Consider the following 26,885-nt stretch of genomic DNA (forward strand, 5'->3'; position numbering starts at 1 on the left):
TAAGCTTATTATCACAAGAAAAGGTAAGTTGGAATTCATTATAGCCAAAGATGTGAACTCAAAACCAAAGCCAAAATTGCCCATAACTATATGTTCCTCTCCATTGTCAAAGATATTTGGAATAGGATTGCTACCGCTACTCCTAGGCTAAAAATACAAATAGAATATATCAGCTTCAGAAAAAGGCTTATAGTATGAATCAGGAGGAAAGAAAGGTGACCATGAATTTTTCTTTTCTACAATCACTTTGGGAAGAAATTGATCACTTGAAGGCCCTATAATGGAAGGATCCCAAAGCAATGAGAAAGCATTGAAAGTATATTGAGGAGAAACAAAGTCTTTGATTTCCTAACTGGCTTGAATTCTAAGTTTGATCCCACAAGGAAACATATTCTTAGTATAAACATTGTTTCTCTTGCAACCACCTATTCACTAGTGTAAGGGGAGGAGAGTAGAAGGGTTGCTATGATGCAATCTCTAGTGATTGAGCATTCAACCTTTATGTCATCTAAAGACCCAAGAAGAGCTCAAGTACACACATTATCAATGAAAGTCTCAAGATGTGATATGTGAGTACTATAAAAGGCTTAAACATACCAAAAATAAATGTTGGAAACTAAATCCACATTTGAAACCAAAAAGGTTTAAGACTAGGAAAATAGTTAATGCCCATTTGGCCATTATTGGCAATGATGTTCAGCATACTTCTATTCCACCTTCTCCTTAGGACTTCTGATATAATGAATAAACTCCTTAATGCAACTTAAAAGGAGTGGAACACTTTCTTATTCTTCCCCTAATAACTTATGGATTATAGATTATAGGTCTAGTGCCCACATGACTGGTATGCCTAAATTCTTCACCTTATATAAGTTAATTCCAGTGAAAGGTAAGATTACTGTGGCTAGTGGATTTTAGATTCCAATTTCTAGTCTAGGTGAAGTCAAACTTACCTACAATCTTACCTTGGGCTTTGTCCATCATGTACCTCAATTATACAAAAATCTATTATATGTTAGTTCTTTTACAAAACTTTTGACATGAGGTTGATGGAGTTTATCTTTTTGACCAAACATTTGAACAAGGTTTGTTGTGCTAGATCGAGTCTTATCCTAATGAATAATTTAGTCTTTCAATTGTGGCATTGACATCTTGGCCATATCTTTTGGTTCCATGAAATTTTTGTCTCCAAATTTTTTAATTTTATGTTACACTTGAATCTTCAATGTCTATGTTATTGAGGAAACTCATGATTAGTTGCACAAAAAGCACCTGGTGGTTGTGCATATACAAAAAACACTTGACACACACACACACTACAAATCTATAATATATCTCTAATATTGATCATTATGTCGCATATACTGCCCTACCCAATATTAAAAACAATTTGTTTGAACCTTATGCTATCTAAAGGGTCAATGATACCATATTTGAGAAATAACATCTGATGATATCAATCAGTTGATTGGTTATAAGTTTTTTTATGTTAAGTCTTTCTGATATTATAGTCTAACATTTTCTATATATTTCTCATATTTTTCTATGATTTTGTGTAATTTATCTATTTTCAAATTTTTATTATTTATATGAAAACATGGGCTGATCAAGATGGTTGAATTTTTTATGTACCACCCGAGCATAAAAATATTTTATTTCTAAGAAAATTTTAAATTGCGTATTCCATTTTGATCATGAATAAAAATAAAACAAAATCTATGGTGCATGAACTTCCCCATGAAGAAAAAGAAAACACAGTAATAAAGCAACATTATAATTGAATCTCTAAAATTGTTGAAGTCTTCAATGGTAAGTACACATTGTGAAGCATGAACCAATGAAAAGAAAATAGACCATGTGGCATCTTTTTTGTGATTGATTGAAATTTTAATTTAACATGCAACAAATATTTGAAATGCATTGTAGTTGGCTTTTAAAAATAATTCTTACATAGAATACTTATTATTTAATATTACGGTTATACAATATTAGAGATGGGCCAAACTTTTCTACAAAATCGATCATTTAGATATGGCATCGTGAATTAACCCATTTGAATTGGATGATTGAACTAATAACATATCATCTGGATGAAAAATAAGTTTTACTTTTTTAAGTCAATTTTAAATTTTGCATTATATTTCATCACTAATAAAATAACTCTTGTTTATGAAACCATGAATTATTACTATACAAATGTCCTTCAAGCTTATGTTTATTCTAGTCATAAAATTTCAGCATTTTTCATCAAAACTTATGTAATAAAGTCGTTTAATTGAAGCATGGCATACTAGTGGATTTGTTACCTTTCAACTTATAGTATGGTTTAAACTTTTATATCAATGTTTTCATCTTGTGATTGAATCGAACAATCAAATTGATTGGCTTGTCATCCAAACAAATATTTTAATATGAAGCAATCCAAACCACTTTGTTGCACAAAAAACAAAAACGATTAACTTGATCAACAATTAGACTAGCGGAGGGGCCCTGCGAAGGACTGTCGACCCATTGACTCATTGATTCCGTTCCTGGCCAAAAAACGTTAAATCAAATAATAATCGATTGATTTGAGTGGTCGAATTGTTGATTTATTGACATGTTCAATAGTTTTTTGGCCATTTTTTTTTTAATTGGGAATCATTTAGGTAACCAATTCTGTTTTATCTTAGTCTTGGTCCCTAGCCGAAAATCATTGAATTGGTCAACGACCCATTGACCCAAGCGGTTGAACCGCTGACCCATTCAATGGTTTTTAGTCTTTTTTTATTTGTTTAACTTTTGTTGTCAAAACGGGCCTTCCATTCGAACCATCGACCCGAGAACTGGTGGCTACAACGGTTCCGTTTTCAAATCATATGAGTCACAAGCTCGAATGGCATAACACGTATGGTACTACTTAATGGACCTCACACACAATTTTTTGCTTGTAATTTTTTTGTCAAAACGGGTCATCCATTTTTTTATTTTTTTAATTGGGAACCGTCCAAGCAACCAATTCTGTTTTACCCCAATCCCAATCCCTGGCCAAAAACCGTTGAATCGGCCAACGACCCATTGACCCAAGTGGTAGAATCGTTAACCCGTTCGATGGTTTTTGGCCATTTTTTTTTTATTTTTTATGTTTTGTTGTCAGAATGGGCCATTCGTTCGAACCGGATGGTTGAACCATCAACCCGAAAACCAGTGACCATAACAGTTCCATTTTTGGGTTGTATGAGTCGCATACTCAAATGACATAACACGTATGATACTGCTTAATGGACCTCACACAGTCAATTTTTTGCCTGTAATTTTTGTTGTTAGAATGGATCATCCGTTCGAATTGGACGATCAAACCGTCAACCCAGAAACCAATGGCCATAACGGTTCTGTAATTTTTTATTGTCAAAATGAGTTGTCCATTCAAATTGAACAATCGAACCATCGACCCAAAAACCGGCAACCAAAACGGTTCCATTTTCGAGTTGTATGAGTCACACGCTCGAATGACATAACACATATGGTACTACTTAATGGACCTCACAAACTCGGTTTTTTCCTATAATTTTTGTTGTCAAAATGGAACCGTCGACCTATTGATCCTTTGACTCGGTCCCTGGCCAAAAACTATTGAATCAATCAACGACCCATTGACTCGAGCAATCAAACCATTGACCATTGACCCGGTCCCTGGCAAAAAATCCTTGAATCAGTCAACGACCCATTGACTCGAGCGGTCGAACCATTGACCCGTTTAATGATTTTTTGTTGTTTTTTTGTTTTTCTAATTTTTGTTGTCAGAATGGGCCATCCGTTCGAATTGAACAATCGAATCGTCAACCTGAAAACCGGTGGCGAGAACGATTCCATTTTCAGTTCGTTTGAGTCACACACTCGAATGACTTAACATGTATGGTACTTTTTAATGGACCTCACATACTCAATTTTTTCCCATAATTTTTGTTGTCAAAACAGGTTATCCTTTTTTATTTTTTTTTAATTGGGAACTGCCTAGGCTACCAATTCCATTTTACCCCAATCCCAGTCACTGGCCAAAAACCATTGAATCGGTCAACAACCCATTACCATATGAGTCATCCGTTTTTAATTGGTCATTTTTTATTTTTTTTATTTTTGTTGTTAGAACGGGTCATCCGTTTAAACCGGCCGATTGAACTGTTGACCCAAAAATCAGTGGCCAGAATGGTTCCATTTTCGAGTCATATGAGTCACATGCACGAATGACATAATATCGTGGTTTTTAAAATTGACCCAGAGAATGAACCTGTCAGGGGTCTGGTTACTGGGTCAAACGGTTGACCCGTTCTCACAAAAAAAATAAAAATGGTCAAAACTATTCAAACGGTTTGAACGGTTAAATATCTAATTATTAACAATATTTATAATAACTATTATATATTTATATAATTAGATAATTATAATAATAAAATTTATAATTATATAATAACTATTATATATTTATATAATTAAATAATTATATAACAATATATTTATATAATTAGATAATTATATATAATTAAATAATCATCTAACAATTTATATAATTAATAGAAAATGGGTGCTCTGACGTAAAAATTTACTCGCACTAATCCAATCGAATTAATATATATATATATATATATTACCTTACTGGTTGAACCTAGGGCTGTACATGCGTCAGTTTAGTTTGGTTGTACAGAATTTTGTCAACCGAACGGAACATCGCGAGTTGACTATTATACCAATCGAAACTGATGCAAAATAGCAAAAAACCAACTCATAGTAGCTATTGGATGCTCGGTTTCGTCGGTTTAAACTGGACCGAGATTTCTTTGTTTTTGCTTTGACTCATTTATTTTTACATTCTTCTCGAGACTCCAAATGAAAATGAATTTGTGTTAAACGAAAAGTTCATTCTGAGATTCTATGCATATCTTTTATTAATTATTGTTTGTTGATGGTAGAGTTAAATCTATATGAAAATAACTTTCATAAGTAATAAAAAAACTTTACTTGATCAATTGATATTTTATTTCAAAATCAAACCATAAAGTAATAAAAATACTAATAAAAAATAGAAGAAAGGATATTAGAGGAGTTAGATTGATGTTTAATAATATGGATACTATTTAATGAGTAATTCACATTTGTACTATGCCTAGGTCCATGGGCTAGGACGAGGATCTTGGTTAGAAAAGAGTTTTTGTATTTTTTTGAATTTTCATTAGGCATTAGGAGGTGGGAAAGTGGGAAATGACTAAATGAGAGAGAGAAATCATTTTTCATTTTAAGGAGGTAGGCTAAGTAATGTTCCACATTGATGTCCTTGGTTCAGGTTGGTTTTACTTGGTTTACAAACTCATGAACCGAAACCCGAATCAGTCAATTGGTTTATCTATATTTTAAAACCAAAACCGACCACCATCAGCTCAAGTCAAACCGGTTTGGTCGGTTTTTACCATTTTGTAAATAATCCTAGTTAAATCATGTCCTATTTGACCAAGTCAATAGGCCATGTGTAAGACATTAACTCTGTTTTTTTATCCATTTCCATTTTTAATAACAATATTTTCATTTTTCAAATATATTTTTGTTTAATATGCATATTATATAATATTAAAGACATGCTATGTGAATTTTGCAATAATTTTATAACCTTTTAATTATTTAATTTACGACATCACAAGTTGATTTGTTCGATTGGGAGGGAAATGTAATTCCAACCGATTATTAGAATATCAGTCTCTTATCATGTCGTTAAATCAAGATTGATTTACCTATCATTCAACCAAAATTCTAGATCTATTTACCACTGAACTATTTGCCTACAAAAAGCAATTAACTTGGTTAACATAATTAAAGCATTCAACCAATTGACCTAGTTAATGTGGTCATGGATTAAACATCAATTCTTTTTTTTTTCTAATTTGCGTATTTCATTTCCATCATTAATAAAAAGAATTATTATTTATCATACTTTATTTTAACATTGTGATTATATAAAATTAGATATGTCCCCAAACTATCCTATAATTCTATATATTTTCTAGAACTTTATTATTTAATTATAGCATCATAGTTTAACCAATTTGACCTTAATAGTTGAATTGCTAACCCACAACCTAGATGGAAAAACATTTTTGCTTTTGGGTTGATTTTAAATTTTGTATTCCATCTTCACGGTTAATATAAGTACTTCTATTCACATTTATTTTTGTTGAATATGTTAAATATATGTTTTCTACACAATTTCTATAATTTTATGTTTTTTTATCAGCAAATTTCTATAATTTTATGTTTCTATCTATATCTAAATATTTTTACTTAATTATGACAATATGGGCTAAGCCATTTGACCCAAAAGATTAGACCATTAACCCACCACCTAGATACGAAATGCTTTTGTTTTTTAATCAATTTTGAATTTTGCATTCCATTTATATCATTAATAAAAATAATTCTTGTTTATCACACTTATTTTTATTTAATATCATTAATATATAATATTAGAGTTGTGTCCAAAATCATTCTATAACTCCTTGTATTTTACCATAATTCTTTATGGTTTTCTATGTTTAAAATATTACTGTTTAGCTATGACATCATGGATTGACTCAATTCATCCAAATAAGAAAGTGGTTTTACTCTAGCTGATTTTAAATTTTATATTCAATTTTCACTATTAATAAAAATTTACCATACTTGTTTTTGTTTAATATGACCAATATATAATATTAGATAGGTGCCCAAAATTTTCTACAATTTTCTTTTTTTTTTGTATTTTTATCTATTTTTAAATTTTTACAATTTAATCATGGCATCATGGGTTTGCCCATTTGACTCGAATGGGTGAAATGCTTACCCACCACGTAAATGGGAAAAAAAGAATTTCATTTTTTAGTGAATTTTAAAAATATAGGATTTATACTATTAAAACTATTGTGCATAGATTAAGTTAGTTGAATGTAATGTTGAGAAATACAAAGTATTTAATGATAGAGAATGAGATCTAATGCCTTAAATATGGGACTTAATGAGAGGAAATTCAATGAATTGAATAATAGAATTTAAATTACATTTTTGGCCCTCACAATCAAGGTTCAAATTATCGACACGTATCGGCCCGTATTGGCCAATATGTATCATTCCGGGACCCTTCCGATACACCCCTATAGTGGGTGTATCGGGGGTCTGACCGGTTCAGGGGGTAGAGGAGCCCTAAACCGGCCCCCCTGAACCGGTTTCAAAAAAAATAAAAAAGGCACAAAAATGTGTATCGATTCACCTAATATTCCCCTACCAGCATATCAGGCATATCGATATTTTGAGTCTTGCTCACAATAGAGAGGACCAAATTCAAAAAGAGGAATATTTAGTAAAAAATTTAAAGAATTTTGAGACCTTATTCTGTTATTCATACTTTTTACAGTAATATAGATATATTATAAATATAAAAAACTAAAAATCGAATAACCAAACCAATCAAAAATTGAATCATTCAATCGACTAACCGATTAATTTTGATTCTATTTTGGTTTGGAATTTTACAAAAATCAAAGGACCAATTCAGTTTCAATAAGAAAGCCTACTATGCGCTTAACTAAACTATATATAAGCACCCCCTAATATTTTGTAGTTCTGTTTTGATCTTTCGATGAGCTTAGCTCCCCTGCCTTACCTTTCTACTTCTACAATGTTTTTACCAAACTTACTAATGATCTAAGTTTTTTTATTTATTGTCCCTTATTATTTTCCCAAAACCAAAAAGGAGAGGACCATTATACATTCGACCCAAGGATCAAAATTTCAAATAACTTTTGGGTCCCACAGGACCCCTCTCTTTTTTAATACAAAATATATATAAAAAGGTATACAAAAAACAATTTTTGAAAAAAAAAAACAGGGGCATATGTTTTTTTGTTCCCATACACAGGGGTATATCAATACTTTGAACCTTGCTTTAACCTCTACGTAAAACTTTCAATGTAAGAAACATTTTTGAAATTTATCAAAACTAGAAATTACAACCATGGTTTTCAAAATCAGACTGGACCAGATGGTTAGACCGGAAAAACGGATAACCATTCAGCCCCCTCGGGTCCGATTATACTATAAACCGTTAATGCCTAAATAACCGTTGAAAAAATTAAAAAACCGCTAGCTTGGGCAGTCGAACCGCTAAACCATTCAACCTGGACCGCGGTTTGCGGGTTACGAATTTTATTTTCGTTGGATTAAAAAAAAATGAAAAACAAAAAATAGGACACTCATGTCCCCCGATTCCTAAGTCTTACAAGTTAGGGTTAGAACAAAAGTTCATTTTCATTCTAACTTCTAATACGCTACCACAGTAGCAATTGGCAGTTGGCAACAGCAACAAGGAGACAAGGACTGCGGCAGCCAGCAGTGAGTTGAATTTTTTGCTTAATTGTGGGACTGCATTATTAGTTATTGGTTGTGTTAATTAACTACCACTTTGGTCGCATACCCTGTGTTGTTTTGGATTCTTTTTATTTGTCCCAATTAACTACCAGTTGGCATATCCTTTTTATTTGAAAACTCAATATGATACCATGGCTGTTCATTCATGAATTTCAAATTTTGTTATTTTTTAATATTTCAATTCTTCATAATAATACAATCAACTGAATCAAGGAATATTGGCTTGAGCAAAGTGACATGTTTCCGTATTAAGTTCATGTGCTGGCTGAATTGCACCCATAAACCAATACCATCTACCTAGCATCCTCAACATGCACCATAGCTGTAGAATTTCTGTATTTGTTAATGTTTTTTGTGTTTTTTGTGTATTTTTAGAAATTTTTTATATTTTCTATGTATTTTGTACTGTATTATTTTTATATTTAGATAGTTTATTGTGTATTTTTTCTGTATTTTATTTAATTTTATGTTATTTTTTATTATTTATAAATACATTTTTATTTTTAATTTATTTATGACATCACAAGTCAAACCATTTGACCCAAACGGTTGAACCGCTTAACCGAAAATCGGCCCCCTGACCGGTTCTGTTTCCTGGTCTTTTTTAAAAAACTTGATTACAACCATGAACTGGAAATTGGAAGCCAGAATCCTGTCAAAGTGTAAATTTTTTTAGTGAGGAGAGGTCTTTGTCCAAATAAGTTAGACACAAGGAACTAGCTCATAAAAGAACAGAACAAATCTAGTAAAAAATTACATATATATAATATCACATACAAACCGATTTTAGCATATTAAACCAATGGAGGGGAGGTCTTTGACTGATTACATCACCCGAGCGGAAAGTCTTAGGGCATGAATGTTTGCACTGATCTCTCACCTTTGGAAAGCAACTCACCTCTGAATGAAAAGTTGTGATTTTTTTGCTTTTTCTGACATCTTAATGCAAAGAATGTTATTCTGATATCTAGATGATGCGTTCCAAGAAATTGACAACTAATAATTTTACCCTAGACAATACATTGACAAATAATTGCTTTGAAAAAGTTAAGTGATTGGAAATGAATAAAAATTAATTAATTTGTAGAAAATAATAATTTATGTTTTAATAAATTATGTAATTATTTGAGAATTTAAAAATGCTTGTAATTTTATGTACTTAATTTTTTAAATAATTTATAATAGTATTAAATAATAACACATAATATTAATTACTAAATAGCAATTAATTAACTAAATGATATTTATTAAATAATAGTAATTAGATCATTATGTAATATTATATAAATAATGTTAAATAAATATTTAATAATTAAATATTAAAATACATAATTCATAAATTATTATATACTTAAGTAATTAAATTATTAAATGAATATTAATCACTAATATTAACTAAATAATATTCATTAAGTACTTAATAATTGTTAATTAATTTCAATTGATATTATTCCAAAAAAATATTCACTATTTAAATTACTTAGTTATTATTAAGTATTATTCTATAAATAATTTAATGATGATTATATATTATTTTAATCAATATTTAATTCATTTAATAATAATATTTAATTAATCACATAATCATAAAAAATAATTAAATAATATAATTAGTTAAAAATTAATTATCTCATTACATAATTAAAAAATATTATTTAACTATCTAAGTCAATCATATTAAATTGGATAATTAAACTAAAAGACTTAGTAGCCCATCTAATTAAATAATCAAATAATTATTAACTAAAAAATTAAATAATTAATAAGTAGGAATTACTAAATAAATTACAATGATTATTTCAAAATTAACTAACCAACTCCCCCGTCCCTGCGAAACCCTGGTGGTAATGGGATTTGATCCAAGTCTCTGTTACAAACAAGTCAGCGATAACTAACAAAGCCACCATTAGTTGGTAACTATCAGCACGTAACCAGGTACAAAAGACCTCAACAGCAATCTTGAACATCGCATTGCTACCACACTACCATATTAAATAAACAAATGTAAAAAGAAAAAGAGATTCAACTAGTTTAAAAGCGCCTAAGGTGCTCTAAAAGGGCCAATTTGCGCCTAAGGTGCAAGGTGCAAGCTGAGTCACGTGCCTTTTTAAGCAAGGTGCAAAATTACAAAAAAAAATAATAATAAATAAATAAATAAATATGAAAAAGTCAAAAAATTCAAAAAAAATGCCAATTTTTTTAAAAAGTGCAAAACTTTCAAAAAACATTAAACGTAATGTTAATAAAAAATATAAACTTAAATTTTACAATAAATGTTTTACAGAACCTACTATCTAAAATTAAAATACATAAACATAACATGTAAAGCGTAATCAAATAAAACATTAAAAATAAAAGCAAACATATAAAACATTTTCAAGCATGTAAAACCCACAATCTTTTTTTTTTCCTTAATTACATTATTTCAAATAGCTAATGTGATGTAAAATATATTACATTCTTGATTTTGAGTCGCCATTGTACCACGCCCCTTAAGTAAAGCCCGAACAAATCTATATTAAAGTCTGAAATTCTTATTTCTCACATAAAAAATAATGATTTCAAAACTTTCACTGCCTTTTACGAATATATTTTATTGCAATGAATGAATGACTACCATTCACTCGCTCGGCTCAACCGTTAGACTCAAAAAGAAAAAAAGCGCAAAATTTTAATTGAAAGGGATGCGCCCAGGACCTGAGTGACGCATTTTGGGGAATTTGCCTCGCCTGTGTGCTTAAATCACTGCCCATATTCATGCAGTCTTTCAACTGATGAAGTTTATAGTAATAAAGGCCATTACTCAATATTTGGTCCTAAGTATGTGGGGTCTTTGGAATGGGTACGGTCTAACTCCTAGCATTTGGTTTTTTTTACACAAAGTGACCACTTTCACACTCAACCACGTCCTCGTGCTTGCCAGACATGATATCAAATAATATTGTAGTGGGCCCTATATTTATAGTAGCAGTGTAAATTAAAAAATATATATATACCAAAACTTTCAACTCTTCATAATGATAATTGGCAAGAAACTAAAAGATTCAACTCTTGACAATCACTCTCTAAAAACCTAAAAGGGAAAAAGCTCACATAAAAAAGTTTGAATTTGAACACAGTATTTTTTTTATTTTACTTAATGCCTTTTCATTTTGACCTCATTTTTTGAAAGCATCATCCCAGAGAGTTTGTTAATCTCGTACAAGAGTCCAACTGAGAACAAGAAACTGCACAGGGGGAAAAAGAAAGATATTTACCAACGCATTCATTGAAAACTTGTAGCATTTTATTGTGAATGTTTGTACCATATCAAAGTAAACAAACTAGCAAACCTTAATAATAAACAAAGATATTTCTCTTATCTCAACAATATGAACACAATTTGCATTTTCCTGTGAATGTCTGTAGAGTACTAAACAGATAACAAACAAGAAATATTTGATGAAAATGTTTCTCTTTACTTGTTTTTCAATTTTCTTTTCAGATCAATGACCAAAAAGAATTCATAAGAGACAAATGCAATAACCTTAAATTTCCAAAAAGAGGATGACCAAATGCCAAGGCCTCTTAACAAGGTTAACTCAATCACCAAGGATAATGTTACAGTCCTAAATGGTTACAGTGCTTGTCTTGATGTCTATTGATCAAGCACATAACATTTGGTATTAGAGCCACATCATGTCTCAAGTTTGAATCACGGAGAGGGCTACCTGAGAAAAGGGCTTCGTAGAGTAGAATGAAAATTGTCATGGAAAGGGTTACCTAGAGTAGAGTGAAAGCCATCACAGATTGGGCTACCTGGAGCAAAGTGAAAGCCACCAAAGGGAAAGGGCTACCTGCTGCCAAAGTGTGAACTATCATGGAAAGGGCTACCTACCACTAGAGTGAGAGCTGCCTAGAGTGAAGCAGTAGAAACATCGGCTGCTGCGGAAGCATAGTGGTATGTTACAGTCCTAAATGGTTAAAGTGCTTGGCTTAATGCATCCCATCGTATTGGTCAAGCACATAAGAGATAAACATAACAGTATACAATTATACCTAGATCTACAAATCTGTAAGGAGAAGTTATCTTAGACCAAGTGAAATAAGTAGTGCTTATAGAGATGGAGGGTCTAGAGAAGTTGCACCTGATAACTAGAGCAATTGATATAAAGAAGCAAAATGTGGACATCAAATTCTGTGAATCCTCAACTTCAATCTAGCTAACTTAATAAAACTGGCGAGGTGCAACATTCATAAGATATTGTTAGGGTCATAGTAAGTAAGGCTTGGCTCTTCATTATTTGGATGTTAAGATTAAAAATATCTTTGTTCTAATAAAATATAAGATGCTGGTGTATGTTAATATCTTCTAAGTTTCTATTGAGAGCCTTATATTTTATGTTCAATTTTGTAGAGTTGTTGCTTCTATTTCTTTATAGTTTCTGTTGCATTATTGGGTTATGGTTTAGTCACATGCATAGAAGACCATCAGCGGCACCCATAAGAAGTGATCTGTTGCAAGTTGAAGGGGCTAGAAGGGCTAGGGGTAGATAAAAAAGAACATGGGTAGTAGTAAAAAAAAATTTAAGTGTCAATAAGTTAACAATGGATATGAGTATATAACAATAAATGGAAAGGAATGGTGAAGTGAAACACGATTCATGTAACCAACTCCATATCTTTGTATGTATATGCATATTTCTTCTTGAATTGGAAAAAACAAGTATTTCAATTCTAAAGGTGCCATAAAAAATGTTTTCCAGTAAAAACACATTTACAAAATCTGCTTTTTCTTTCTTTCATTTATCCACTATTTACATGTAGATAATTGTATCAAAACCAGTGTAATCAGAAACAGACCATATATGGATCCGTTTTAATCACTGGGTAACAGGTTGAACAGTTGACTGGTTTGATCATCCAAAAAAAAAAAGAAATAAATAAAATGATTCCAGGTTATCTTTTTCAGCCATTCTACACCAAAATAAGGATAAAACAACAAATATTAGATGTTAAAACGCTTGTTAACACATGTATTTAGGGTTATGTAGGGCTAAGTCAACATTTCTAAGAACTGTGCAACCAAAAAACTACTGGGAAACTAATCGCCCAACCAGCAGCATAAAAATTTACCTCCAACAGCACTGTACTATTTTAGAAATTTCGATTTTTTATACCCTACAAATTCAAATTTCCGTCAACTCCACTAACCCACACCCACGCCAGCCCGATGTCCTCTCATATTATTAAAAAACCCGAAATACCCCTGGTACCCAATTGACAATCAGCCCTCCATAGAAAAACCCAAAAATGCCCCTCATTTAACATTCCGCCATGGTTAATCTCTCTCCTCACAACGTCCTTCATTTGAAGAAGACGACAGAGTTACTGCAAGTGGAGGGCTGCCACTGGTGTTTGTTTGAAGAACAACCTAGGAATACACATAACATCCCACCGCAGTTAATCTTCTCTCTCCCAATGGTCCCCTCCCAACATCCTTCATTTAGCTTGGCCTCTGGTTCACTTATATGTTGCTTGTAACGGTTTTTTTGCTCGAAATCTGTGTCTCTTATTTCAATTCGGCGCCATGTTTTCAGGTAATTAATAGCTGATTTGGCAGCCGATCGAACGGACAATTCCGTCGTGTCACAAATGCCCCCTTCGATGAGCATTTCTTCACCCCATGCGTACAATACGATGATTCCCTAACATTTGTTGCCCACCGCCCTCGTGGTCAAACTGGGCCGCCACAGGTCGCACGCGTCTGTGATGCGTTTGAGGACCTCCATAAGTGATATCTCAACTTCAATGGGCCGCTCCGCCATCTGCCACAGGTCGCATGATATTCAGTTTGTTAACATATCAATATAAATATATTCGGTTTTGGGTTGTACCATGGAACAAATAGTGCCGACTAAACTTACCAAATTAAAGATTTAAGCATAACTGATCAGTTAAAGACAAATATAGTTGTGTAAATATATATAGCTGCAGCTCTAAACAAAATTATTACAACCAAATCATTCTCCCATATCTATTTCCCCCACGGGCCCATCCCCAAACATTGTTCCCGGTGGGCCATATGTTGTTTCCGCTCGACCCACTTGATGCCGCATCGTTCTCTAGCCGATCACGCAATTCATACAACTCTTCGTTCTCCCTCTGCAATGCCCGATATTGGGCCTTGTCTGCCTGAAGTTCCTTCTCTAAATACAGCCTTAATGTTACAACCTTTTACACTCATCATAATTTGCATCCTTCACATGGATGAGAGGGTCATTTTTAAGTGTTGCATGGCCCGCATCGCTACCATTTACAATGATGGCTCTGGCGTTGGCACAATATCCCCGTAAAATGTCATATTCTCTCCCCACACATGCACCTGGACTGCCGCTTGAAAGATGTGTTCAAGCGACTAAATAGCGAAGTTCTGTCTTGGGAGCCTGCATGCAGCGACAATTTTCTTGAGCATACCATAATGGGATTCTTCAACTACAATGATATCGTTGTCCATTGAACTAGCTGGAAAAATCTAAACACAGGTTAGATAGAATTACGGTATGTGTGTGTGCGCATGTTGACGTGTCTTCGTAGGGATTTACATATAGAGTATGCCCAAAAAATCAAGACGTGCTAAATTTGGATGTCGCGTTTAGTCAGTGCAAAGCCGTTCAAACACCCTCCGAGTAGCATATACTCTGGACCATCGAGAACAAATGCACATACCTTTAGATTTGTACAATGGGTGTCGAACGGGCTTTGCACTGTCTGAACCCCCGAGCTTGTTGAATGTGGGCCGCTTGAGAGAAGACATGTCCACATCGGACATGCAAGAGAGCTATGTATAACCGGTTTGGGATTGCGATAAAAGACATTCAAATACTGAGAGATCAATCCCATATATATGGTTCAACGAGAGAAACATAACACATCCGTTGAAGCTGCACATTCTTACCTCTAGATTTGAAATTCTAGCAACGTGCGTTAGAAAGTCTTGCAGTACCTTTGCACCGAGTGGAAGATATCACAGACAAGGATTGCAGCAAGCTTACCTCGATGAGTGGCTCGCCCTCCTCTGTATTTCTCCATATATACTAATTTCTATGCTAAAGACAGGGCTACAGTCATGAGTTGTAGCCTTGTGTCAATCTGAATGGCGAATCATTGAGGTAAGCCTTGTCCTCTCGCTAGGTCCATAGTCTACAACGAAATCAATGAGAAATGACCACTCCCTGCCTTCGATAGGATCAACTCTGTCCACACTGTCATCAATGTGACTAGTCATTGCAATCGAATACTGTTGGCTGACATTAGAGGTGAATACTGCAAAAGCAATGCCGAAAGACCACTCCCTGTGGAAGATTTGACCGATCCTAGCTCCATTCCACATTTTGATAAAAGTGTGACAACTCACTGAAATCGGATGGAGCTACAACTCAATGCAAAATCAAAGAAAAAAGATACAACTCGCTCATCGATGCACCAATAGGTAAGAAATCACCACACGCTTCCTTTTTTAGTTGTTTTCAGTATTTTAGTATGAAGAACCCAGGTTCCACATTTACTTGGTTTATCATGCAAAGTTCTATTACTTGATTAAATTTGTCACACTGTTATGCTGCTCATGAGAAAAATTGGAATATTTTAATTTGGGTTTCAAGGATCTCAATTTCGGGAAGGAGCATTGGGCAGAGTCTAGAGCTAAATGCAATGGGTACCAATGACCCTTTGCACGAGTTTGGTGAAGGAGCAATGTTTCCCTTTGCATGATTTTCTTGCATTCTTGTTCTTTGGGATCTAGTTGTTCTTGTATTTTTTTTATTGTGCGTGTACGACTGTATGCACACTTACAAATTCTGTTTGGAGTGGGGAGCATGTGGGGACATGATTATTGAACATATTTGGTTTAAATTGTCAAAGCCATGGCCAACTCATGCATCAAGACTGTTTACTGTACTTTAAATAACAAGTGCCATTATTCCATGTGCTGGCAGGTTAAGCTCCATTCCTTCATGCATAGGGAATTGCAAAGAACTGAGTGAGGTGGTGATATTTGTACCCTCCTTTAATTGATATTTGTACCGTCCTTTAATAACAAGTGCCATTATTTTTAGGGAGACTGTTTTAGGATCACCCATTCTTTGGTGGTGATATTTGTACCCTCCTCAAGGAGTTCAACATTGAAGCTACTGTTCACAGGTGGGGTGGATACTTAGGGAGTTTAACACTGAAGTTGTTGTTCACAGGGATGCCTTTTTTAGTGATAGCTCCCTTCCTACTTTATTTCTAGAGAGAATGTTTTAGGATCCACCCATTATTTGGGTGGTGATAACTGTACCCTCCTTCTTAAGGAGTTCAACACTGAAGCTGGGGTGGATGCTTGGGTAGTTTAACACTGAAGCTGGTGTTCACGGGTGGGATGGATACTTAGGGAGTTTAACACTGAACCTGTTGGTTGTTGTTCACAGTGATAACTCCCTTCCTACTTTATTTTTAGGGAGACTGTTTTATGATCCACCCAATCTTTGGTGGTGATATTTGTAGCCTCCTTCATAGAGAGTTCAACACCAAAGCTGGTGTGGATAATTGGGGAGGTTAACACTGCAGCTGGTGTTCACAGGTGGGGTGGATACTTGGAGAGTTTAACACTAAAGTTGTTGTTCACAGGGATAACTCTCTTCCTAATTTATTTATAGGGAGACTATTTTAGTATCCTCCCATTCTTTGGTGGTGATATCTGTACCCTCCTTAGGAATTCAACACAGAAGCTAGTGCTCACAGGTGGGGCGGATACTTAGGGAGTTTAACACCGAATCTGCTATTCACAAGGATAACTCCCTTCCTACTTTATTTCTGGGGAGACTATTTTAGGATCACCCATTCTTTAGTGGTGATATCTGTACCCTCCTTCTCAGGGAGTACAACATTGAAGCCAGTGTTCACAGGTGGGGTTAATACTTGGGGAGTTTAACACCGAAGCTACTGTTCACAAGGACGCCTTATTTAGAGCAGCAGCTTCAGTGTTAAACTCCCTAAGTATCTACCCCACCTGTAAATATCAGCTTCAATGTTTAACTCCCTGAGAAGGAGGGTACAAATATCACCACCAAAGAATGGATGATCTTAAAACAGTCTCCCTAGAAATAAAGTAGGAAGGGAGTTATCCTTGTGAACAGCAAGTTCAGTGTAAAACTCCCTAAGTATCCACCCCACCTGTGAACACCAGCTTCTGTGCTGAACTCCCTAAGAAGGAGGGTACAGATATCACCACCAAAGAACGAGTCGATCCTAAAACAATCTACCCATAAATAAATTAGGAAGGAAATTATCCCCATGAACTACAGTTTCAATATCAAACTCCCTAAGTATCCACCCCACCTGTAAACAACAGCTACAGTGTTAACCTCCCCAAGTATCTACACCAGCTTCAATGTTGAACTCCCTTTGGCTACAGATATCACCACCAAAGATTGGGTGGATCATAAAACAATCTCCCTAAAAATAAAGTAGGAAGGGAGTTATCACTGTGAACAACAATCAACAGGTTCAGTGTTAAACTCCCTAAGTATCCACCCCACCTGTGAACACCAGCTTCAGTGTTAAACTACCCAAGCATCCACCCCAGCTTCAATGTTGAACTCCTTAAGGAGGGTACAGTTATCACCACCCAAATAATGGGTGGATCCTAAAACATTCTCTCTAGAAATAAAGTAGGAAGGGAGCTATCACTAAATAAGGCATCCCTGTGAACAACAACTTCAGTGTTAAACTCCCCAAGTATCCACCCCCCCTGTGAACACCAGCTTCAATGTCGAACTCCCTGAGAAGGAGGATACAGATATCACCACCAAAGAATGGGTGATCCTAAAACAGTCTCCCTAGAAATAAAGTCGGAAGGGAGTTATCCTTGTGAACAGTAGGTTCAGTGTTAAACTCCCAAAGTATCCACCCTACCTATGAACACCAACTTCTATGTTGAACTCCTAAGGAGGGTACAGATATCACAACCAAAGAATGGGAGCATAATAAAACAATCTCCCTATAAATAAATTAGGAAGGGAGTTATCCTCGTGAACACCAGCTTCAGTGTTAAACTCCCTAAGTATCCACCCCACCTGTGAACACCAGCTGCAGTGTTAACCTCCCCAATTATCCACACCAGTTTCAGTGTTGAACTCCCTACGAAGGAAGCTAAAGATATCACCACCGAAGAATGGGTGGATCCTAAAACAGTCTCCCTAAAGATAAAGTAGGAAGTGAGTTATCACTATGAACAGTAGCCAGCAGGTTCAGTGTTAAACTCCCTAAGTATCCACCCCACCTGTGAACACTAGTTTTAGTGTTAAACTACCCAAGCATCTACCCCATCTTCAGTGTTGAACTCCCTAAGAAGGAGGGTACAAATATCACCACACAAATAATGGGTGGATCCTAAAACATTCTCTCTAGAAATAAAGTAGGAAGGGAGCTATCACTAAATAAGGCATCCCTGTGAACAGCAGCTTCAATGTTAAACTCCCTAAGTATCAACCCCACTTGTGAACACCAGATTCAATGTTGAACTCCCTGAGAAGGAGGGTACAAATATCACCACCAAAGAATGGGTGATCCTAAAACAGTCTCCCTAGAAAAGAATGGCACTTGTTATTAAAGGACGGTACAGATATCACCACCTCACTCAGTTCTTTGCAATTCCCTATGCATGAAGGAATGGAGCTTAACCAGCCAGCACATGGAATAATGGCACTTGTAATTTAAAGTACAGTGAACAATCTTGATGCATGAGTTGGCCATGGCTTTAACAATTTAAACCAAATATGTTCAACAATCATGTCCCCACATGCTCCTCACTCCAAACAGAATTTGTAAGTGTGCACACAGTCGTACACGCACAAGCAAAAAAAATACAAGAACAACTAGATCCCAAAGAACAAAGAACAAGAATGCAAACAACTCGTGCAAAGAGAAACATTGCTCCTTCACCAAACTCGTGCAAAGGATCATTGGTACCCATTGCATTCAGCTCTAGACTCCGCCCAATGCTCCTTCCTGAAATTGAGATCCTTGAAACCCAAATTAAAATATTCCAATTTTGTCTCATGGAGCAGCATAATTGTGTCACAAATTTAATCAAGTAATATAACTTTGCATGATAAACCAAGTAAATGTGGAATATGGGTTCTTCATACCAAAAAATTGAAGACAACTAAATAAAAGGAAGCGAGCGATGACTTCTTACCTATTGGTGCATCGATGAACGATTTGTATCTTTTTTCTTTGATTTTGCAATGAGTCGTAGCTCCACTCGAATTCAGTGAGTTGTCACACTTTTCTCGAAATGTGGAATGGAGCTAGGATCAGTCAAATCTTCTACAGGGAGTGGTCTTTCAGCATTGCTTTTGCAGTATTCACCTCTAATGTCAGCCAACAGTCAATTGCAATGGCTAGTCACGTACTAATGACAATGTGGACGAAGGATAAATCCTATCGAAGGCAAGGAGTGGTCGATTCTCCCGGATTTCACTATAGACTATGGACCTTGCGAGAGGACAAGGCTTACCTCAATGATTCATCGTTCAGCCTAACACAAGAAGTTCACAAGGCTACAACTCATGACTGTAGCCCTGTCTTTAGCATAGAGATTGGTATATATGGGGAAATACAGAGGACGGCAAGCCACGCATCGAGGTAAGATTGTTGCAATCCTTGTCTGTGATATCTTCCAATCGGTGCGAAGGTGCTGCAAGACTTTCTGACGCATGTCGCTAGAATTTCAACTCCATAGGTAAAAATGTGCAACTTCAATGGATGTGTTATGTTTGTCTCATTGAACCATATATATGGGACTGATCTCTCAGTATTTGCATGTCTTCTATCGCAATCCCAAACCAGTTATGCATAGCTCTCTTGCATGTCCGGTGTGGACATGTCTTCTCTCAAACGGCCCACATTCAACAAGCTCGAGGGTTCAGATAGTGCAAAGCCCGTTTGACACCCATTGTACAAATCTAAATGTATGTGGATTTGTTCCCGATGGTCCGGAGTATATGCTACTCTGAGGGTTTTTGAACGGCTTTGCACTGACCGAACCCAACGTCCAAATTTAACATGTCTTGATTTTTTGGGCTTACTCTATATGTAAATCCCTACGAAGACACGTCATCACGCGCACACACACCATAATTCTATCTAACCCGTGTTTAGATTTTCCCAGCTAGTTCAATGGACAGCAATATCATTGTAGTTGAGGAATCCCATTACGATATGCTCAAGAAAATTGTCACTGCATGCGGGCTCCCACGACCGAACTTCGTTGTTCAGTCGCTTGAAGACATCTTTCAAGCGGCAATCCAAGTGCACGTGTGGGGAGAGAATATGACATTTTACGGAGATATTGCGGCAAAGCTAGAGACATAACTGCAAATGGCAGCGACGCGTGCCATACAGCACTTAAAAACGACCTGTTGCATCCATGTGAAGGATGCAAACTATAATGTGTAAAAGGTTGTATCATCGAAGCCAGTATTTAGAGAAGGAACTTCGGGCAGCCAAGGCCCAATATCAAGCATTGCAGAGGGAGAACGAGTTGTATGAATTGCACGATCGGCTAAAGAATGATGCTGCATCAAGTGGGTCGAGCGGAAACAACGTATGGCCCTCCGGAAACAATGTTTAGGGATGGGCCCCGTGGGGGAAAAAGATATGGGAGAATGATTTTTTGTAATAATTTTGTTTAGAACTGTAGTTATATATATTTACAAAACTATATTTGGCTTTAACTGACCGGTTATTTTTAAATCTTTAATTTGGTAAGTTTAGTCGACACTATTTGTTCCATGGTACAACCCCAAACCGAATATATTTTTATTGATACGTTAACGAACTGAATATCATACTGATACGTTAACGTAGCATTGTTATTTGTACATGTCTGTTAGAGGGCGAAGAGGCCCATTGAAGTTGAGATATCACTTATGGAGGTCATCAAATGTGTCATAGATGCGTGCAACCGACGACAGCCTAGTTTGACCACGAGGGCGATGGGCAACAAATGTCAGCCAACCACCACCTTGAATGCATGGGGTGAAGAAATGCTCATCAAAGGGGACGTTTGTGACACGATGGAACCGTCCGTTCAATCGGATACCAAATCAGCCATTAATTACTTGAAAACACGGCGCTGAATTGAAATAAGAGAAAAACTTTGAGCAAATAAATCGTTACTATGAATATTTGAGAGAAAAAATGAATTGATTGTATTATCTTGGAAGAAGCATATACACAACTTTATATAGAATTACAGAGCTAATTTACAGGGTGATAAAATAGGAAACTAACTTTTCCTAAAAAACTAATTTCTATATCAGTGGGATTCTCAAATTAATATCCTAGGATTCTATGATATCCCATGATTCTAGGAAATTAAGTTTCCTAAACCGATGGACCTAAAATTATGGAGAATCAATCAGAGAGTCAATCTTATACTTTCCAACACTCCCCCTCAAGCTGGTGAATATGCATCTTTCATTCCCAGCTTGGAGATAAGTCCTTGGAATGCCACACTACAAAGCCCTTTTGTCAGCACATCTGCCAGTTGACCATTCGTTGAGACGTATGGAGTGCAAATTAATCCGCTATCCAGCTTTTCCTTTATGAAATAACTATCTATCTCAATGTGCTTTGTCCTGTCATGTTGGACGGGATTGTGAGCAATGTTAATAGCTGACTTGTTGTCACAGAATAATCTCATTGGACCTTCCCATCTGATCTTTAGGTCTTCCAAAATTATCTTGAGCCACAGTAATTCACATACTCCCAGAGTCATTGCCCTGAATTCTGCCTCCGCACTTGATCTAGCTACCACATTCTGCTTCTTACTCCTCCATGTCACAAGATTTCCTCCAAGGAACGTACAGTAACCTGTAGTGGACCGCCTATCCATGGGAGAGCCTACATAATCTGCATCGGTGTATGCCTCTAGGGTTAATCCAGTGTTTCTTTTAAACAAGATTCCTTTGCTAGGATTAGCCTTTAGGTAATGTAGTATCCTATAGACCGCCTGTAGGTGAACGTCTTTCGGGTTGTGCATAAACTGGCTAGCCACGCTCACGGCATATGCTATGTCTGACCTTGTGTGGGCAAAATATATAAGTTTTCCTATTAATCTTTGGTACATTTCCCTATTCACGGCTGGATCTTCATTTGCTTCTCCCAATTTGTGATTTGGCTCAATCAGTCTGGAGGATGGTTTGCATGCTAACTTTCTTGTCTCTCTTAAAAGATTTGTTACATATTTCTGTTGTGAGATAAAGACGCCTTCTCAAGAATGAGCTACTTCAATCCCTAGAAAATACTTCAATCTCCCAAGTTCTTTTATTTCGAATTCTCTGACTAGGCATCTTCTCAAGGCTTCCTTCTCCTTTTCATCATTTCCTGTCACAATTATGTCATCGACATATACCAGAAGAGTCGTGACTCCCCCTGCATCCGAATTCTTTATAAAGAGTGTATGATCTCCCCGACTTTGTTTGTATCCAATGGCAAGCATAACTTTAGTAAATCTTCCAAACCACGCCCTAGCTGATTGCTTGAGACCATATAGTGCTTTCTTCAACCTGCAAACTTTATTTCCTTTTATATTCCCTTTGAAGCCTGGAGGAATATCCATGTATATCTCCTCCTCTAAATTACCGTGAAGAAAAGCATTCTTTACATCAAATTGCTCCAAGTACCAGTCAAAGTTAGCTGCTAGTGACAACAAAATTCTTACCATATTCATCTTAGCCACTGGAGCAAATGTCTCCTGATAGTCAACACCATAGGTGTGTATATCCTTTTGCCACGAGTCTTGCCTTGTATCTTTCTAAAGAGCCGTCTGACTTGTACTTTACTATGAAAACCCACATGCAGCCCACGGGTTTCTTTCCTTGTGGTAGGTCAACAATTTCCCATGTTTGATTCTTATCTAGAGCCTGCATCTCCTCTCATAGCATCTTTCCATTTCTCATCAGATAATGCCTCAAATAAAGTATTAGGAATATGAATGGTGTTTAGACTAACTAGGAAACTCCTATGTGATGGTGAGAATTTTTTAAAGGACACAAAATTGGCTAAGGGATATAAGGGATGTTTAGTGCATTCTCTTATGCCTCTCCTAAGGGCAATAGGAAGATCTTGGTCAGATGTTAATTCAGAAGAAATTTTTGGAACTGTATTTACCTCATTCTCAGGATTAGGAGTTAAATCTTGAACCTACACAAGATTAGGATCCTGGTTTCTTCTTCTTGAATATACCTGCAATCTCATAGAGTCACAAAGTTCATCATTCTCTGTCATGGGTCTGGTATGAATGGGTGAAGAAGTTGGTTTGGTTTGAGGTGGTTCGATAGGTGCAGATACATATTGAACTGGTATAGATGTTGAGTTTGGGTGTTGAGAAACTATAGGTAGACCAAGCGGGAACAAATCTCTGTCCTTATCTTCAATGAATGACAAGGACTCCCCCTGAAGATAAGGTTGAGTGAAATATGGTGTTTTTTCTTCAAAAGTGACATCAATAGAGAAAGAATTTTTTAGTAGGTGGGTGGTAACACTTATAACCCTTTTGGGTGGACGAATAACCCACAAAAATACACTTGACGGCTCTTGGATCTAATTTCCCTCTATTATCGGTATGAACATGGACAAAAGCAGTGCATCCAAAGATTCTTGGGGTGAGATTATTTGTTGTACGTAGATCGGGATAAAATTGAGAAAGTGTTTCCATTGGTGTTTTAAATCCCAACACCCTCAAAGGTAATCGATTTATAATGTATGCGTTTGTAAGCACAGCTTCCCCCCAATAGGTTTTTGGAACATGCTGGTGGAAAAGTAAGGCTCGGGTTGCAGCTAGTAGATGACCATTCTTCCTTTCTACTACTCCGTTTTGTTGTGGAGTATTAATGCAGGAGGATTCATGGATAATCCCTTCTTTTTGAAAATATGGGGATAAAGTTTGGTTGAAATAATCGCGTGCATTATCCGATCTAAATCTTTTGATTTTGACCCCAAACTGATTTTGGATCATGTTATGGAAATTTGGGAGTACACTACTTACATCTGATTTAGATTTAAGAAGAAAGATCCAAGAGACCCTAGTGCAATCATCAATAAAAGAGAAACCATCGTGAGCCAGACACATTTGGAATTGTGGAGGGCCCCATATATCACTATGGATCAAAAAGAATGGGACTGAACTTCTCTTGTTACTAATTGGAAAGGGCACACGCTTGTGTTTTGCAAATTCACACAGATCACAATGAAAATAATCAACACTCAATCCTTTAAACAAGGAGGGAATAGTTTTCAGAATTCCAAAAGATGGAAGTCCTAGTCTAAAGTGATGAAGCCAAATGGTGTCTTTGTTGGATGATGAAAGGAGTGACAGAGATAACTTATCCTGGACAATATTTGATTCGCATGATTCTTCAAGATAGTAGAGTCCATTCTTCTCCTTAGCAAGTCCAATCCTCTTCCCTGAATCCTGGTCCTGAAATAAAAGTAAGAAGGATAGAAAATGACATTACAGTTCATGTCATGGGTGACTGATGAAACACATGTGGTTTGCATTGGGTCATTCCATTCCAATATGTGCATCCACTCTATGATGAAACACAAATCGGTATTGGAATGGAATGACACAATATTGACCATTGGCTCATTCCATCTCAATACGTGCATCCACCCTAGGTTGAAACATACAACGGTAGTGATCCCATGCAAACCACACATCCACACCTATCGGCCGCGTCGGCCCGCGTCTAAAGGCAAATGGGCCCGGGGTTCAGGTGGTCCAATCCCTGAGGCCCCCCTACACATGCTCTATAATGACCATTGGTTGATTCCATCTCAGTGTGTGCACAAAATAATTCACCAAATGTGCACTACACTAGGTTAAAACACACAACGGTACTGATCTTTGCAAACCACCCATCCACACCTATCGGCTGCGTTCGTCCACGTCCAAAGGCAAATGGGCCCGCGCTTTAGATGGCCAGGTGCCCGAGGCCCGTGACACAAGCACTATAATGACCACTGGGTCATTTCATCTCGTTAAGTGCAGAAATAATCCACCAAATGTGGACTACATTAAGCTAAAAAACACAACAATACTAAACCACACATCCACACCTATCGTACGCGTCCACCTATGTCCAAAGGCAAATGGGCCCAGGGTTCGGGTGGTCCGGTCCCTGAGGCCCCCGACACATGCACTATAATGAACATTGGGTCAATCCATCTCGGTATGTGCATTAAATAATCCACCAAACACTAATTTTGATTTCGTTGTTGTTGACTTGTTGTTAAGTCCTACGTATGGATATATGTATTTAGGAAGATAAATCATTTATGGTGGAAGTGGATAAACGTATTAACATAACACATGAAGACTAATCAGATAAAAATATGGTAAATGTCGGACATGGGAGATTTATGAAAGGAGTTTATGAAAGAAAGTACTTTTACAAAAACAAGTTTACGTAAACAGATTACAGGCAAAATGTTTGATCCGGCATAAACATCCAGTCATTTAGACACAGTCCGATCTTATTAATGGTGACCGCTTCCATCAATTCATGTACCGATATTCTACAAGCATTTCACCTCGTCACGCAATTGCAAAAACTCACGTCTCGATGCTAGATATGTTGTCCTCACGTCCTCTAGTTCGACCTCCCGTTCAAGGCAAATACGTTGGTACTCTTTCATGGCATCGAAGCTTGCATCCCTTATGTTGATCCGTCGGCGCGATCGCAGATATTGGCTGGCCACTCGAGTAGCCATTTCAATGGATGCACCGGGAGTATCGGTTGTGTCCCCATAGAAGCTTCTCACATCACCCCACGCAGTCACAGTAACCACTGCGTAAAATTTGTTGCCCAAAGTATTTATGGTAAATCTTGGAGGTGGGAGGTGGGAGGTGGCAAGAAACTGCTGTTCACCTCAAGATATCAAGCAAGGATACTTGGACCTCAAAGGGTTCCTCCATTCAAAACTACAAAACAAAACAAAATAAAAAAAAAATCTAAGAACATGTAAAAGGTGAGAGAAAATGGATACCTAACAAAAATGATATTAGTTTCATTAATAAATTAGAAAACAGGGGAAAAAATTCTTGTCGTTGCTCAGTTACATAGAATAATAAAGATAACAAAAGAGAGAAAATGGAAAGAATGACAGCGAAGGAAGAAACAAAGATAGTTAGAATCTTACATTGTGTGAACAACTTGGTTGTTTGAATGCTTCAAACAAGATCAAAATAAAGATCAAAAAATGAAGGGAAATGTGGGATTTACAAATAAAAATGACATAGTGCGAGAAAAGAAATAATGTTAGAATCTTACCTTGTCTTCCACTGCTCGAAAGAAAAGGTTTGGTCTTCAGATGTCGCGTATAAAATAGTGAGTAAAACTAGTAGAAAATAGCGAGTAAAAGTAGAT

At 36.1% G+C, this 26,885-nt stretch overlaps 1 protein-coding gene across 3 annotated transcripts in view; it reads right to left on the reverse strand.

Moving 5' to 3' along the window:
- Positions 1–11,355: 11,355 nt before the first annotated feature.
- LOC148873553 (uncharacterized) overlaps positions 11,356–26,885 on the reverse strand; it is a 57,963-nt gene continuing 42,433 nt past the window's right edge. For all 3 annotated transcript variants that reach the window (XM_088961878.1, XM_088961879.1, XM_088961880.1), the window contains exon 5: positions 11,356–11,651. In XM_088961878.1, coding sequence (XP_088818004.1) covers positions 11,561–11,651 — 91 coding nt within the window. In that variant the 3' untranslated portion in view covers positions 11,356–11,560. The remainder of the gene's footprint in view (positions 11,652–26,885) is intronic.

The sequence above is a fragment of the Nelumbo lutea genome, chromosome 1 (assembly GCF_056320005.1).
Source record: "Nelumbo lutea isolate HS-2025 chromosome 1, American lotus-T2T, whole genome shotgun sequence".
NCBI classification, from domain to species: Eukaryota; Viridiplantae; Streptophyta; class Magnoliopsida; order Proteales; family Nelumbonaceae; genus Nelumbo; species Nelumbo lutea.